Genomic DNA, 16,833 nt, shown 5'->3' with positions numbered 1-16,833 from the left:
GGTTTTATGTACTCTCAATTTTAAGCCTTTAACTTTGCCTTAAGACAGTATTTTTCCCACTGCAGATCCATAGTAGAGGATTATGAAATCAACTTAATGGAAACCAGCATTTTTTATTAATAAAATATACAAAATATCAGAGTACATGGTCCATGGTAAGGATATTTCCGTGATATGTACCTATGTACTGTGCATATGTGTGGGGGTGTGTACTGTGCTGTAAGATAAAATGTATTTCTTACAGTGGGTGACATCCAAGTTTAAAAGCCAGCTGCCTTAAGGAATCTATTCTCTGTGAGGACAGGTGATTAAAACTAGATCACTTAAATGTAAGCAGTACAACTGAATTGTATTATTTGTTTTCTGTCACTGAATTAACTTGGATTTCTTCCAAGAGTTGAGATTTCTGACAACCACAGATTTGTCAAAATAGAGCAACTCAAGTGTTTTTGTTTTTGTTTAAAGGGAATATTTTGTTTTTTTAAATAGGTCAGTCAGATGAATTCCCTTGAACAAGAATTGGAAACAATTCATTTGGAAAATGAAGGCCTGAAAAAGAAACAAGTAAAACTGGATGAGCAGCTCATGGAGGTAAGTTTCTCAGCAGATGGCCTTAGCTATGAAGAATATTTTAATCCATGAATGAGCCATTTGTTGGGAGAGACTAGACATGGCATTGAATTCCCGTTGTGAAAATCTAAGTACCCTGCCAAGTTGAATTCTTTGGTCTGTCTTACCAAGTTTTATAGACAACTTTGCTTAATTATACTGTCATAGGAAGCCATACTGCTTTTCAGAGGAAGTAATAATGATGACCTAAAATGCAAAGACCTGTACCTCTGCAAATCCAGGTTGCAGGGACTCTGATTAGCCACGGGGCCCTGAGCACTCTTGCCATCACCGTGTTTATGCCAGTTCCCCTGATCCCTCCTATATTGCAGTATTTTATAGACATGATTGGTCTCTAGCACCCTCTTCAGTTGGGAAATCTATGCGGGAAATTTGAGAGCATTAACATTTGGAAGTTTTAATTTCAAGTGCTGCTATTCTTCATTACTACATTTAGAACTCAGCAGTGCCTTGTGAGAGGTACATCTAATAACTATGAAAATGTATTTGTGGCCAGGCATGGTAGCTCACACCTGTAATCTCAGCACTTTGGGAGGCTGAGGCAGTCAAATGGCTTAAGTCCAGAAGTTCAAGACCAGCCTGGGCAACATGGCGAAACCCTGTCTCTACAAAAAAAAATACAAAAATACAAAAATTAGCCAGGTGTGGTGGTATATACCTGTAGTCCCAGCTACTTGAGAGGCTGAGGCAGGAGGATTGCTTGAGCACAGGAGTTGGAGGTAGCAGTGAGCCGAGATCACGCCACTGCACTCCAGCCTGAGCAACAGAGAGAGACCCTGTCTCAAAAAGAAAGAAAAAGAAAAAACTGGATTTGTAAAACTAACTTGTCAGCTTGGACTTTGGGTTCCAGTCTTCTAGATTGTTATATCCTATAATTAAACTAAGTATTCAGAAAACAAACTTATGTATAAATCCTTCTTAAGGATTTCATTGATATACCTTGGGTAGATGAAATTAGTCAATCTAACATTTAGTGAACTATAAGACTTACGTAAGGCAGAGAAGAACATGTAGAAATTCTTTTTGTGCTCTTAAAAAGTACTATGTATACACATATTTTTAAATCCAGAATTATAAGAAGAAATGGGGCCAGGCACAGAGGCTCACGCATATAATCCCAGCACTTTGGGAGGCTGAGGCAGGTGGATCACCTGAGGTCAGGAGTTCGAGACCAGCCTGGCCAACATGGTGAAACCCCATCTCCACTAAAAATACAAAAAAATTAGCTGGGCATGGTGGTGGGCGCCTGTGATCCTAACTACTCAGGAGGCTGAGGCAGGAGAACTGCTTGAACCGGGGAGGCAGAGGTTGCAGTGAGCCGAGATCACGCCACTGCACTCCAGCCTGGGCAACAAAGCCGGACTCCATCTCAAAAAAAGAAGAGGAAAAAGAAGAAATGGAGCTATTTTTTTCTTTTATGAAGCTGGCCACATGCAAAGGTAGCTTTTAAAAACCAAGCACCAAGCACTGATTTTTAATGTGAAATATGGGCATACATATAGCACTAACATTTAAATCACCGGTGAAGTTTGTCAATTTTGTGTTCTCTGATCTGTCAGCTAAAGGGGAAATTCATGAAACTTTAGTGAAATCTAAACCATTTTTTCTTTTTTTTAACAGCAATAAAATGAATGCATTCAAAACTGAGCTGTGGGCTGTACTTAGATGTGGATGTGCTTTTCTCATGAAATATAATTATATACTCTGAGGAATAAGATGTCTAAAACTAAGCCCATATTGTCTAGTATCAAACTGAAAAGTAGCAGTGTGTACTTAGTCACCGGAGAGCCTTTCCAGAGGCTCTGCCAAGAGGCCAGTTCTCCCGCCTGTTCCCCTGTCTTACCAGGCACCCGTTGACAGTATTAGCCATCATAAGCAATTTTCCCATGTTTTTTTCTGACCTAGTAGTAAATATTTGCTAACAGAGGAGGAAAATTAAGTGGTCTTGACACTGGAGCCAAATAGCTAAGGAAAAAGCATGGATTTTTCTATTTGAACACTGAAAAGAACATCTCATACCTGTTTATTCAAATGAAGCTTTCATTAGGAAATGGAACCAAATTATTGGCTGGGTGCGGTGGTTCATGCCTGTAATTCCAGCACTTTGGGAGGCTGAGGCAGGTGGATCACAAGGTCAGGAGTTCGAGACCAACCTGGCTAACATGGTGAAACCCCATCTCTACTAAAAATACAAAAATTAGCTGGGTGTGGGGGCACGCGCCTGTAGTCCCAGCTACTCAGGAGGCTGAGGCAGGAGAATTGCTTGAACCTGGGAGGCAGAGGTTGCAATGAGCCAAGATCACGCCACCGCACTCCAGCCTGGGTGACAGAGCAAGACTCCATCTCAAAAAAACACTATAGATTTATACAAATGGGATATTTTTTTGAGATTCTGTCACCCAGGCTAGAGTACAGTGGTGTGATCACAGCTCACTGCAGCCTTTAATTCTTGGGCTCAAGCAATCCTCCCACCTCAGCCTCCCAAAGTGTTGGGAGTTCCCTGATCTCTCCTATATTACTCCAGATTGGAGTTTTTAAAAACAGTGTTATTGGCCGGGTGCGGTGGCGGGCACCTGTAGTCCCATCTACTCGGGAGGCTGAGGTAGGAGAATCGCTTGAACCCAGGAGGTAGAGGTTGCAGTGAGCCGAGATCACACCACTGCATTCCAGCCTGGGTGACAGAGCAAGACTCCATCTCAAAACAAACAAAAACAGTGTCATTTAGGTATAATTCACATACTATGTAGTTCACATATTTCAGGTGTACAATTCAATGGTTTTTAGTATATTAATTTTTAACCTGTGATAAACATAACTAACATAGAATTTGCCATTTTAACCATTTAAAAATGTACAATTCAGTGGCATTCATTAAATTCACAACATCCTACAACCATTACCACTACTTCCAAAACCTGTTCATCACACCAAACAGAAGCTGTAGCTATTAAGCATTAACCATTCCCCCTCTCCAGCCCTACAAATTGGATTTTTATTTATAGTGTGATATCTATAGAGCAGGTTAATTTGGGGGGTGTACAGTGTGTCCCAGCTCACCTGAGGGATAGGTACATTCCTTCTCACTCTGGCAGGGATTCTCACCTGATTGGAGCAATGCACCACGTGGTGGGCTGGGCTGGGCAGGGACAGGTTTCTGCATCAGAATCTCTGGAATCGGGATTTGAGCAAAGCTGTCTTCATGGTTCTGATCTGACATGTTCACTCCCTTGAGGGAAGTAGTCGCTCCTCATCTCTATATACTAGTTTAACAGTCACGGTTCTAATATAACACATCCCCCCACTGTAATTGAAGATCACAGGTCACTAGACTAGGAAAAGGGAAAATTAGGGCTAGAATTTGACTCCTACTTCAGGACTTTTTCAATGTGAGCGGTTCAATAAATTCGCTTTGAACATTCAACAGAAGGGTTACAGAATGTATCAGCAGTTCTCGAGTCTGTTGTGTACCTCTCTGATAGCCAACATTTCAGACACTTAACAAAAATGGTTTATAGTTTATACTTCTTTCTGCATCTCGAAGTGGCAAGAGATTTTAACGTCAGATCCGTTCCATACTGGACCTGGAATAATCTTTTTTATTTATTTTTAAACAGAATCTGGCTCTGTCACCAGGTGGGAATGCAGTGGCACGATTTCAGCTCATTGCAACCTACGCTTCCCAGATTCAAGCAATTTTCCTGCCTCAGCCTCCCAAGTAGCTGGGATTATAGGCGCCCACCACCATTCCCGGTTGTATTTTTAGTAGAGACAGGGTTTTACCAAGTTGCCAGGATGGTCTCCATCTCCTGACCTCATGATCCACCCACCTTGGCCCCACAACGTGCTGGGATTACAGGCGTGAGCCACCACACCCGGCATTTTTTTTTTTTTTTTTTTTTTTTTTTGAGACGGAATCTCACTCTGTCACCTAGGCTGAAGTACATTCGTGTGATCTTGGCTCACTGCAATCTCTGCCTCCCAGGTTCAAGCAATTCTCCTGTCTCAGCCTCCCGAGTAGCTGGGACCAAAGGCAATGTGCCACCACGCCTGGCTAATTTTCATACTTTTAGTAGAGATGGGGTTTCACCATGTTGGCCAGGCTGGTCTTGAACTCCTGACCTCAAGTGATCCACCCACCTTGGCCTCCCAAAGTGTTGGGATTACAGGTGTGGACCACTGCACCTGGCCCGGACCTGGAATCTTCTACATCATTATATTGGGAGGGGCACAAATAGGATAAAGTAAGTGAAGATGCACTTGCAGAATTAGAATTGTAGGACATTTTAATATCTGTAAAATTTATATACAGAAAAATGTAAATGTTGGTCTTTCATATGCTCTTATTCATGTATAATAGACCTAATTAGGACTGTTCTTTCTCTTTTTATAACTCATACTTTTCTCTTTTTATAACTCCTGTAATTTTCTCTTCTTTTTGTTTTGTCTGTGGCTAACCTGTACCTAGAACTCAGTGGTTGGAAGTAGCAGAGAAGGGTGCAGTTCTCTGCCTGAGATAGTGTGTGAAGGTAGAACATTCTCTTACAATGAACTTTCGTAGCATGGAGCCATCTCATTAAACCCCTTGCTCATGTTATCATTTCTATTGATTATAACAGTTAATAAGTACTTAAGCTAAGAGCCAGTATTCATTTTGTTTTAATGGTGTGTCTGTTTACATCAAACTTTTCCTCAGTATTTAAAGCATTATGTATGAAGAAAATTATCCCACTGATATAAAATTATGGGATAATTCTCCATAATTTTAATCATAAAAATAAAGTGATTTTCTGAATCTACAACTAGAAGTATCTCAAAGTGGGCAGTGCCCCTGTCCCCACCTAGAAATTTAGATATAAGGAAATGGATAGTGGCTCTGACATTTCATGGTAACATTTAGTTATAGCTGAGTCTTAGAGGTTCTCTTCCACCTTTCTCACAAGCCTGGAGGTGCCGCTTCTTGAATTTAGTACTTGGTCATGTTTGTTGCATGCTCTGCATATTTATAGATGTGAGGTGGCCTGCCTCACTGGCCAAAATGCCGTGCATCCTCCTCCCTTTCCTCTCCCCCACTTTGACTGGCATGTTGGTACACATTTCCTCATTGTCTTGAATTCTTCCACTCCATGTTCCCCAGTTCCCAGATGTTCTAGGATATTATTGCTTTATGCCCCAGAATTGTCTGTCTTGTGCTGTTTAATCTAAGGGTATAACTACATATTGATAAACTAAAGGTAGGTTAAAATAATTTTAGATGCAAGATGAGGTTCTTCAAAAAAAATTGCTAACTTGGGGTTGGAAAAAAATGTAGTCATTGAACATTTAAGAATCTTTATGAATGGTAAGTAAAGCGGTAAAACCCTAAAGCATAACCACTTTCTCCAACCCCAGTTTTTAAAAGGGGGGAGGTAATTTTTCCAGTGTAAGAAAGAATGAAATAGAATTCAGATGCATTATGTACATCATGCCCTTAATATCACTCCAGAGTTGGGAAGGGCTTTTTTTTTAAACCTAAAACTTTTAAGAAAGGCTACTTATTAAGCATATTCTCTGCTAAGTGAAATAGCTTTTCTCATTTCCTCAGGCCCATATACTGTCCTGTTTCCAAGTTTCAGTGGATCTGAGGTTATTAATGAATTCATAGTCTTCATTCCTCACTGCCTGACACCATCAAGGGCAGCTCTGGGATTGAAGGGACTCAACTGACCAGGATTTTGCCCTTGTCCTTCAGATGCAGCACCTGAGGTTCACTGCGACGCCTAGCCCGTCCCCTCATGCTTGGGATTTGCAGCTGCTCCAGCAGCAAGCCTGTCCGATGGTACCCAGGGAGCAGTTTCTGCAGCTTCAACACCAGCTGCTGCAGGCAGAAAGGATAAACCAGCACCTGCAGGAGGAACTTGAAAACAGGACCTCCGAAACCAACACACCACAGGTGTGAAGCGCTCTCTTCTCTAGTAGTAGATCACCTGTTAATCACCTGTTCATTTTACCTGTTTATTTGAAAGTTATACCAGTTCAAAGGTGGAGAGAAAGAACCTAAATCTGATGGCACACACCTGTAGTCCCAGCTACTTGGGAGGCTGAGACGGGAGGATCGCTTGAGGCCAGAGGTTTAAGGCTGCAGTGAGCTACGATCATGCCTGTGAATAGCCACTGTCCTCCAGCCTGGGCATCATAGCAAGACTCCATCTCTTAAATTTAAAAAACAAAACAAAATCACAACCCTAAATCTTCTTTCAGAGAGTTATATTTCACCTGTATGACAAATCCACAGAACTGCAGTGCTGTTTTTTGGGCTGTGCAGTGCTACTTTTGAATTCTCAGCTTCTAAGCTGAGTCATTTAGTGTTCTGGGTCTCCTTTGCCCATTTGTAATAGACAATGAAGTATCAGGATCACTTAAACATAGTGTGCAATTGGCCTAAGGTTCCCATCCCATGCCAAAAATATTACAAAATTTAAATGTGGCTAGGATATGCCCTACTAACAAAGTATACTGAGCTTCCCTGTGCCGGAGCCCTGCAGCCTGCTGCATCCCATGAAAATCACAAGTGAGGACTTTTCACAACAAATAGAGTATGTAGTCAGTGACATCTTTCTAGTTGACATAGTTCATAAAACTATTTAAGAAAATAAAAGTCTTCTCATTGTTTGCATTAGCATGATCCCAGCTCACCACCACATCCAATCTTATATTACTTAGATTTTCAAGTATTCATAGTTATTTCTCTGTAGTGCCTCATTCGTCATCCTTTCTCAGAAGTTTCTTAACTCTTGGGGCTTGCCCATTTAGTTAATTCAGAATTAGCAATGAAACAGAAAGTCCTTCTTTGTGGAATTCTGCGTTAATGCTTCCTGGTTTGCATGTGCTTGTGTGTTCAGATACCTTGCCTCTCAGATACCTTGCTTGATAAGGAATTTCCCATCTCTTATTTGAATCCCCTCAGCGTGACTTTGCAAAGTCACATTAGCCCTGGAACTCTACATAGGAACAGTTCTGTTTCTTCTACTAGTATCCATCTATGCTTAATTACTAAGTACTCCTACCACTTGTCAGTTCTAATAAACTTTTCCCTCTACATCCATACCTATGCTGTATTTCTAATACACTTCAGAAGGTCTTTGTCTTATGAGCTTTAAAATCTGTTTTTGGAAGCTTTATACACACTTCTTCAACTTCCCAATATTAAAGTTCTTAAATTGTGATGGTAGAGTGTTAGATGCTTTAACTCTCCAGTATATAATTGAACTACAAAACTTTGATCTTGGTTTTTAGTGGACCTTCTGACCAAATGATCCTCCAGGATTCTACTCATTGCTCTCGTACACACTATTTTCAAAGCCTGCTGTTTCCAATCCACCCACCAATGTTAAAAAAATATCCTTTTCCTCCAATTCCTTCAGGATTAGACAAACACTAAGATTTTTGAAAGAAAAAAAAATCCTCCAACCAGATGACAGGGTGGACTGCTTATTACTCCCACCAGAATGCTACTGCAGGCTCACTTCCCGCTGCTGAGCTGACACTAATTTTAAGAATACAGAATATTGTTAAATCTGCACGTTTCTGTGTGTGGAGTGATGTGATCTCTTCTGCATTTTGTGTTGCTTTGCTTGCCTGTGTAGTGTTAATGTGTATGCTTTTAACCATTGTTTGCATTAGAAATGTGTGAATTTAGACTCCCCCTAAAAACTCCTCCTGACATGAGGGTGAAGTGTACCACTTGCCTTCTTTCTCTAGGCCTTGCTACCGGAGCAGCGAGCAGTGCATGCAGATTCCTACAGAAGGATTGGGCACCTGTGAAAACTGGGCTGCTATCGATGGCATTTCTTACCATGGCAGACAGATGCACACACCCACCCATGCACACACACCACACACAGAGACATAAGCTGTGTTGGAATTAAGTGCTCTTTTAAATTATTATTTTTACTGTTAAACCTTTGCAGTATTATGTCTCTTATTTATGTAGAAATGACAGATCTTGTGAATCAAATTCACAAACATCAACTTGTTACAAATCATTTTATTTATACCCTTTAAAGAGTGTGGATTTAAGATTCTTGAAAGGATGTAGTCTATATATTTTCTCATTCCATATGTTGTAACTATTTTTAACAAAAGGTACTACTTTTATATATGGAATTTGAAGAAAATCAGGGGTATTTATACTGTTTTATATAAGATGTATAAATGTTTTTGACAGGAAATTTTTGATGAAACAATAAAATAAATTTTAAGTATATGACTGCCTTTGTTTTTCCTGTTTTTCTACTCTTTTGCCAACTCTTTGAATTATCTCTTAAGTTTTTTTGTTTTGCTTTGTTGTTGGGCAAATAGACATCAGACATTTTATATTTATATGTTTGAACTTTAAAAAGCTATTTTTTAAAATATAGGCCTTTTTAAAAGCTAGATTTCCTCCAGGCCCAATTTTTTGTAACTTACTTCCTGCATTAGACCTTTGCCTATTACAGTTTTTATCCTCAGGATAGTTACTACAATGATTTAGGGTTTCTTTTATGATTAAGTGTTATTACTTAGTATCCAAACAGATGGTAGCCTTTCACTCATGTTTGGTCATTCTGCATGTCTTTTAAAGTATTTCTTAACTACCATCAGCTGTTAACACCTTTATGAAATTTGCAATTCCTTATAGGGACATTTGGGTGGACTGCAGAGGGATGGGGGTTGCATTCTAGGCCTCTCTCCTCTCCAAAACCCACTTACTCCTTAACCCATCACTGTTGTGTGAGGAGATTTTTAATTTTCAGTCTGCTCTGGTAGTAAACTCATCCTCCAATCCAGGTGTGTGCTTCATGTTTACAAGTGGGAAACAGATGACTAGAAAAATTGGCAGGAAGAGGCTGATTATTATGAAGAAAGAAAACCACCCTCACAGTTATCAGCCACACCAAAGGAAAAACAGACATGCATATTGCAAGCTATTGGAAATGTTGGGAAACCCTGAATCTATTCCGTGCTTGTTTTGGTATTGAGAGGCCCACAACATTGCAAAGTCCCAAATCACAGATGGGAAGTTGATAACTGTCTTTTAAGTTACTTTGGATTTCCATTTTACTAGAAGTACACACAGGTATTAAATTCTGGGTTTTAAGAATTTTGCTTTATATCAGGGGGATGATGGTAACACAGGTAAGATTCTTTTGTATTTTAAATCTGATTCTTTCTCTGATAGAGTTACTTTTCTGACCTGTGCAATCCATGCAGGGCTCAAAACTCTCATTTCATGAGAATCCATCCTTCCTGTTACAAAGGCAAAACATTTGCTGTCTTTTCTTTAGGCATCTTGTGGGGAAAATAAACCAATGTTTTGTTTTCAGTGTGACATGATTTTCGAATAATATACTTTTCTTCCCTTCAGGGAAACCAGGAACAACTGGTAACTGTCATGGAAGAACGAATGATAGAAGTTGAACAGAAACTGAAACTAGTGAAAAGGCTTCTTCAAGAGAAAGTGAATCAGCTCAAGGAACAAGTGAGCCTCCCTGGTCATCTCTGTTCACCCACCTCACATTCCAGCTTTAATGCCAGTTTTACATCCCTTTATTGCCATTAACTCATTAACTTACGTTGTCTAATAAAGGCAAATTCTATTATAAATGTCTACAAGAACTTAGGATTTCCTGTCCCTCATACCGCCCCAACATGTGAACTGTGTATTTTTCCCAAAGCTCTGTTTAAGGCATGTTTGTCCACAATTTAAAAGTGTAAATCTTTGCTAACATGATTCACATGGACCTAAGATTTTAAAGATCAAAAAATACATATTGATTCACATGGACCTAAAGCATATCCATTCACATGCTTTAGGTCCATGTGAATCAATAGATTTTTCTCTGCCCGAGACAGGAAATACTCCTGTTTAAATTGAAAAATGATATTGGTTAAAAAAAAAAAAAATAGGGGGGTAATCAATGGAACTTTAGCTTTCCTGTTCCCAACAGCTTATGAAAACCTCAAAAAGTATCTTATTGCTACAGTGACTCCAAAAAGATGTAGTTTGAATTAGAGTCTAGACCCCAGATTCCAGGACCACTAAACAGCCTGCTCCTTTTCACCTGCTGGTGGCAGATATGGCTTTGGTGTTTAGAAATTAGTTGTGCTTCCACTGAAGAGACAAGCAGAAAGTACTACCCTCTGGGACAGTGTTATAGCCTCTCTGGAAATTGAGATGAACATGTTGGGTGGGGGGCAGAAATTGCCCAACCTAGTTCTTTAGATACTTAAAACCTAAGAATAACCCCAAGAGAGGGTCTGAATTCAGCTGTAGACAGGAACTTTCTGTTGCTCTGTGTCTTAATACACAGGGAAGAAAAAGTCCCATTTAGTAAGCATTTATCCACTCAGTTCTTTACGTATTCAAGCATTCAGCACATAGTTACTGCGGGCCAGGTCCTGCCGTGGGCACATGGATACAACAGTCGCTGCCCATATAGAATGCACTTACAAGGTGCCAAACATTTGGCCAAATGGTAGGTTCAGAAGTAAGTGGGATCCATCCTGTTTTCAGTAGAGGGGAACACAAGAGAAGAGATATTTGATCCAACCCGGGAGTTTAAAGAAAGCTTCCTGAAGACCTCGTAATCTGCATCTTGAGAGTTAAGATTTCACCCAGTTAAGAAAGTGTGGGGAAGGGCATCCTAGGCTGTGGGAACGTCATGGAGTTATGACCACATGTGGGGTGTGGACACGTATGAACACTTCAGCATTGCCAGTTCACACTGTCCTGGGAGAGGCAGGAGGAGAGACTGGAGAGGAAGGGGGAACAGGACAGTAGGCCTCCAGTGCTGAGCCACGGAGCTTGATTTTTATTCTATTGGTGATGAAGAAATATCGAAGTGTTTTTTTAAGGAAAGGAAGGGAGGGAGGGAGGAAAAAAAAAGTCGTATTTGGGAAGTTCAACAGAGAATAGTTTCTGAAATGTTATGTGATGCCTGCCAAACATCTAGGTTCTGAGCTTGAGAGTGCTGTCATCCTTCTCCCTGCCCTAATGGGTGGTTAAGTTACTCTTTAACTACTCTTTATTCTCATAAACCTTTATGCTTTTAGATGCCTTATTTGAAATTGGGTATAAAATGAACACTTAAAAGGTAACATGGGAAGGGGGTATGGAAAATATTAACCAGAACAACAATGAAAGTATCCCAAGGCTGCTAACAAGTTTTCCCACCCCAACCTAGACCATATATTCTAACTATAAAGATTAGACTAGACAAAGCCCCATGCAAAACAAAACAAAACAAAGACATTTCAGGAAAAGTAACTGCCCAAATCTTATCTCTGTTATAATACGTGAGCTATATTTTTAGATAATCAGTGAGTTGTAGTTATGAATGGGAAGTTCAAGCATCTGTTACAAGCAGAGTTAAACAGTCCACAGCTGACACCTCAGGAATTTAAGTTTTAAAAGTATTTTATGTTTTTAAAGAATAAATAAAGAAATAATGCCCATTTAGGTAGAAAAAAACCTTTTGTTTTGGTGCCCTCTAATATCAATCTGTTCTATTAGTAACCTACATCAACATCTTATGCAAAGAAATAGCTTGGAAAAAGTGGATTTGCTCCAATGGTATCCGTGATGCCAAGTCTGATGTTGAAGCTATATTGTAAAATAAAATAATTAGAAGAAGTGATTTGCCTTTATAAAACAACAGTCCTTATGTCCGACCTTAAACTGAAGGTTTAAGAAGAGTTACAGAAATGGAGTCAAGATGTTTCTGGTTCTGTTTCTAGCTCTGCAAGAACACTAAGGCAGACGCAATGGTGAAGGACTTGTATGTTGAAAATGCCCAGTTGTTGAAAGCTCTGGAAATGACTGAACAGCGACAGAAAACAGCAGAGAAGAAAAATTACCTCCTGGAGGAGAAGATTGCCAGCCTCAGTAATATAGTTAGGAATCTGACACCAGCGCCACTGACTTCTACACCTCCTTTGAGGTCATAGCCAAACCAAAGGGTACACTCATATTTGTGCACTTTACTGAAATAGATGGAACATTTCAGTAGGTTCTCAACTTTTTTAAACTTTATTGGCTTAAAGTTAAAATTAAGCAACAGAACTGGAGTTTCCATTTATCATAATTAGTTTTTCTAAATAGACACTTACGGGAGTTTGAAAATAAATACTCACATATTTCACTACTTAAATTATTCCCAAGATTTGAGTTTATTTTAAAATTCTAATAGCCACCAAGAATGTGGACGTATGAAAACAATTCAAGAACCTAAAAAATACCAGTTTTGAATGAGTTTTTGTGGTTTGGGTTTTTTTTTTTTTTTTAAATCATTACTACGAATCTATGTGTAAAGTCTAGATATTTGAAGTTTGAGATCTGATGAGAATGGTTGTTATAAACTGTATTTTAAAACCAAATGTAGGTGTTCTTACATATTTAAATACTGGAAAGTTATTGTAATAGTTTTGGTTCTTTTAATTGGTAGACAATTAATTGGTAGAGTGTCATTGTTTGGTTAGGAGGCAGGACTTGTTAACCACTGAGGTCAGACAAACCCAAATCTGTAGAATTCTAACCTTCTAACACCTGTGGCAGTATTACCACTCTTTTTGTATTATAGATTTAGAACTGATTTACTCAATTGCACTCTTAACTAATGTTAAAGCTTACTTGCTTTAAACAGCCTTTTCTTCTTTCTCTTAGAGGTTTCATTTGGGGAGCTGGTCTTCTAAGAAATGGATAAAGCCACATAATTAAAGCAGTTGAACTATAGGGAAAGCACTGAACAAACCACTTTGCAGTAAATAGCTACTCTTAGAAAAGAGGGATAAGCAGACCATGTAGGTTTTCTGTCTCTCAAGTCTTGGAGTTCATGAACTTACTTGAGGTTGCCTCAAGAACTCAGGGAACAATACTGTAAACTGTCTTCCTGAACTACTGTAGGGCCTCTCTAAGAATCTGAAATGTATAAACCATGTGACCTCATTTATTTGTCTTATATATTTACAGCCATAGTAGAATTTTTATTTCTACGTTTTTAGTAAATTTAATATTCTGGGGGAAAAAAGGCCTTGATTTTAGGGTTATAAAACCTGACTTACAGAAGAGTTTATTTAATATAGGTCAAAATTTTCCGTGTTTCTTATTCCTTCTATACCTCAAATCAGATTCTAAGAATTTTACTGTGATAATCATTGGCATGCCACCTGAGGTCAAGGAGTGCCAAATAGGACTTTCCACTCATGCTCAAGATCAAAACTTTATAGAACAGTTACACATTTTAGATTCGGTAACCTTTTTTTTCTTCCAATTATAATCTCTGCTTCTAGCCACTTCCGCCAGCAGTTGGTGGAATACTTACTAGGTGCAGGGCACTATCCAAGCTCATCACAACAACCTGCTTGTTTTCATGAGACAATAATCCAAAAAGTTCGCTTTGATATATTCCTGGAGGGCCAAGCCCATCTATTTACAAAAGGTGTAACAGCAAAATCAAGCACTGCTTTATGGGCAGGAACACAAGAGACAGCAAACTGCCCAAGAAGTCATCGTGTCAGAAACTCAATCTCAACAAAATAATTTCCATCAGGGAATTTCAGGGTTTCTTGGGGCTTATGAGTCTCACCAGTCAACCCAGGAGGCCTCACTACAAGAGCCTTGACAAGGCACTGTTTTTTGTGGGACTGGGAGTTCACACTGATGAAGCAGACCTTTGAATTTTTGCACAGCTCTTGTCAGAAAGCCCTGACTTCCCCCTGGATATAGAGTTAATTTTAATCCTTCCCTATTATTATACTTCAAAATATTTGACATCTGCTATCATGCATTCTTTAGATCTTTCTTCTGCCGGGCAAACATTTCTAGTAGGTGTTTAACTACTTGTATGGCATTAGCTTTCACAGAAAATTGTTTCACTTAAAACTATGGATTGGCCTAGGCTAAGGACAGACATAAACTAAGTATCTGTAGTGTATTTGTGATATGCGCCAAGTTACTCAAGGTTTTTGCTGTCGGAACTGAACAATAATATTTCCCAGATAGCTGGCCTTAGCATGTGATCACAGTTGTTGTATTTTTAATTTTTGTCTTTTACACGATGAGAGGTGTAGGTTAATTTGTGTATTTCCTATAAATTTGTATTTATGTGTATATAAAATGTACAATGAATGTAAATATGACTTTCTGGAAAGTTTAGACTACATTTAGAATCTCTATTCAAAATCAAAATGCTGCTCAAATGAAAGTGAATTTAACCAACATCTAGGTGCTTAATTTCTCGTTTTACCCCACTTATGAGATTGTTATTTCTCATATTGAGGTTTTTCCCATACAGATACCTTAAATGTATACATTTGTGCAACATTTTTTGAGAAGGTGAGTGGCAATTTATAATTTAGTTGGCAATTTGTAATACAGCTTATAGCTTTTAAAAGACCTTTTAAAGAATTAAATGTAAACTTAAAGTTACATTTAGATGTTGTTTCAAACTTTACAATAGCACTCTTCAAAATATTAAGTTATATGTATTATAGGCATTTAGTTGCTTATTAAAAGCACTGATTTTTAAGCCTTTTTATTTAAGAACAATTATTTAAGATCGTCTTAGAAGATAGGATCTTCGTTTCAAGGAAAGGGAATCAAGTTTGCCTTTGTGATAACACGTTACACTAAGAAAAGGAAAATGTGGATAGTAAAACCCACTTCTCATCCTATCTTGCTCTCATCTGTTCTTTAGAAGCCTGCACTTAAGCTCAGATTTGTGAAGGGAGAGTAGAAGGGGAGAGGTAGAACCACAGTGTTTTATTTATTTTTCTAAAATTCTTACTAAATCCAGAGTTTTGAAACTGTTTTAAATGTGAATTCTTCCCAGAAACTTCAATGCATTGCATATTTTACATAAGTAGATCATGAAGTCATAGACTTTCAAGGCATAGGAAGCGATATTACAGGTCTAGTATTTTAATAATGCACTAATACCCAGGGCAGATATGAGAAACTATTTCTTCTCTCAAGAATAAGGGTTTATGGCAGACTTTGCTTTTTTAACATGTGAGAAATGAATTTTTTATTTTGTGATTTATGTGATTTCTTTTTTTTGCTGAGTGAAGGAAAAGAGAAATTGTTGCTATTGTCAGCATCTTAAAGGTATTTCCAATCAAGGCAAGGCTAAGTGCTTTGTGATAGTATTAAGCAAGTCATGTTTTGAATGGATTACCTGTAATGATGCATTGGAATGATATAATTATACAAGTAATGCCAAAAACCAAGTCAAAGCCTAATTAACCAAAGCACTCATTTAAAAAGCATCAGTTTGGACCTATTTGGACCTGTCAGTACTGTGAAGTAGTTTTGGTTTCATGGCATATGAATAGCTGTTTAACAAATCAAAGTTAGCTTTTTGCTTCTCAGCTGTTTTGGACAATACAAGTTCTTAATGGGGAGATATTATCATGGCATGACTTAAGGGAACATTGGTTTTGTGAAGAAAACAGATTATCTAAAGCCATCTCTATATTTCTGTTCAGATAAAGATTAATGAGTTGTGTTTATATCAGCTTTGTATATTTCATCTTAGCCATTCTATCCTAGAAAGATTTTAATGTGAGCTTAAAATGTAAATAAATAATTTTGCAAACATGCCTTTTGTTTTCTATATACCCTGACTTTTTAAATGAAGTTTCAGTGTATTTTTCATTGGTCTTTAGAATGATAAAATATTTCACCAAACACATTCTACAAATGCAGAATCTCAGCCCGCACTCCAGACCTACTAAATCAGAATCTTCATTTTAAAGAGATTCCTCAAGTGATTTGTGTAGGACTTAGAGCACTGAGATTCCATTTCTATTCTAGAAGGATGACTTTCACACCAGCCAGCTTGGGGTCCCTGTATACTGTGGCGGTGCATAGTTTACCTGCAGAATCATGACTTAACCTTGGCAAGGCCCCATTTGTGATTTTGGGTGCTTCAAAGGTGGCTTTATTTCACCTTGCCATCTTTATGGATGGCTCAGACTTTAATTGAGCAGCTCATGAATGATGAGATATACATAGTTGGAAACTCATAAACAACTTAAAAGCATGTTAATATGCTGAACACCGAAATGTAGAATTGGAAATGTTGCCCAAACTAGACCCATCTCGTGAGCCCTGTTGTATTGAATTTCAAAGCTTTTATACCAACCTCACACTGCCTTTTCATGGCAGAAACTACCAGTATTCCCATT

General features: G+C 38.5%; 1 protein-coding gene across 33 annotated transcripts in view; it reads left to right on the top strand.

Moving 5' to 3' along the window:
- The window catches only part of NIN (ninein), a 108,982-nt gene extending 92,739 nt beyond the window's left edge, over positions 1 to 16,243 (top strand). For 18 of the 33 annotated variants that reach the window (XM_073997369.1, XM_073997371.1, XM_073997366.1 and 15 more), the window contains 4 exons: positions 490 to 591; positions 6,359 to 6,559; positions 10,013 to 10,126; positions 12,385 to 16,243. In XM_073997369.1, the coding sequence (XP_073853470.1) occupies positions 490 to 591; positions 6,359 to 6,559; positions 10,013 to 10,126; positions 12,385 to 12,594 (627 nt within the window). In that variant the 3' untranslated portion in view covers positions 12,595 to 16,243. Of the gene's footprint in view, positions 1 to 489; positions 592 to 5,095; positions 5,157 to 6,358; positions 6,560 to 8,367; positions 8,871 to 10,012; positions 10,252 to 12,384 lie in introns of those variants that run through there. The other 15 variants (XR_012415783.1, XR_012415784.1, XR_012415781.1 and 12 more) reach the window with 8 other exon arrangements.
- The last annotated feature ends 590 nt before the right edge of the window (positions 16,244 to 16,833 follow it).

Source organism: Macaca fascicularis, chromosome 7 (genome assembly GCF_037993035.2).
Source record: "Macaca fascicularis isolate 582-1 chromosome 7, T2T-MFA8v1.1".
NCBI classification, from domain to species: Eukaryota; Metazoa; Chordata; class Mammalia; order Primates; family Cercopithecidae; genus Macaca; species Macaca fascicularis.
Note: the sequence above shows the minus strand (reverse complement) of the source record. Positions and strands in the feature narration are given on the sequence as shown.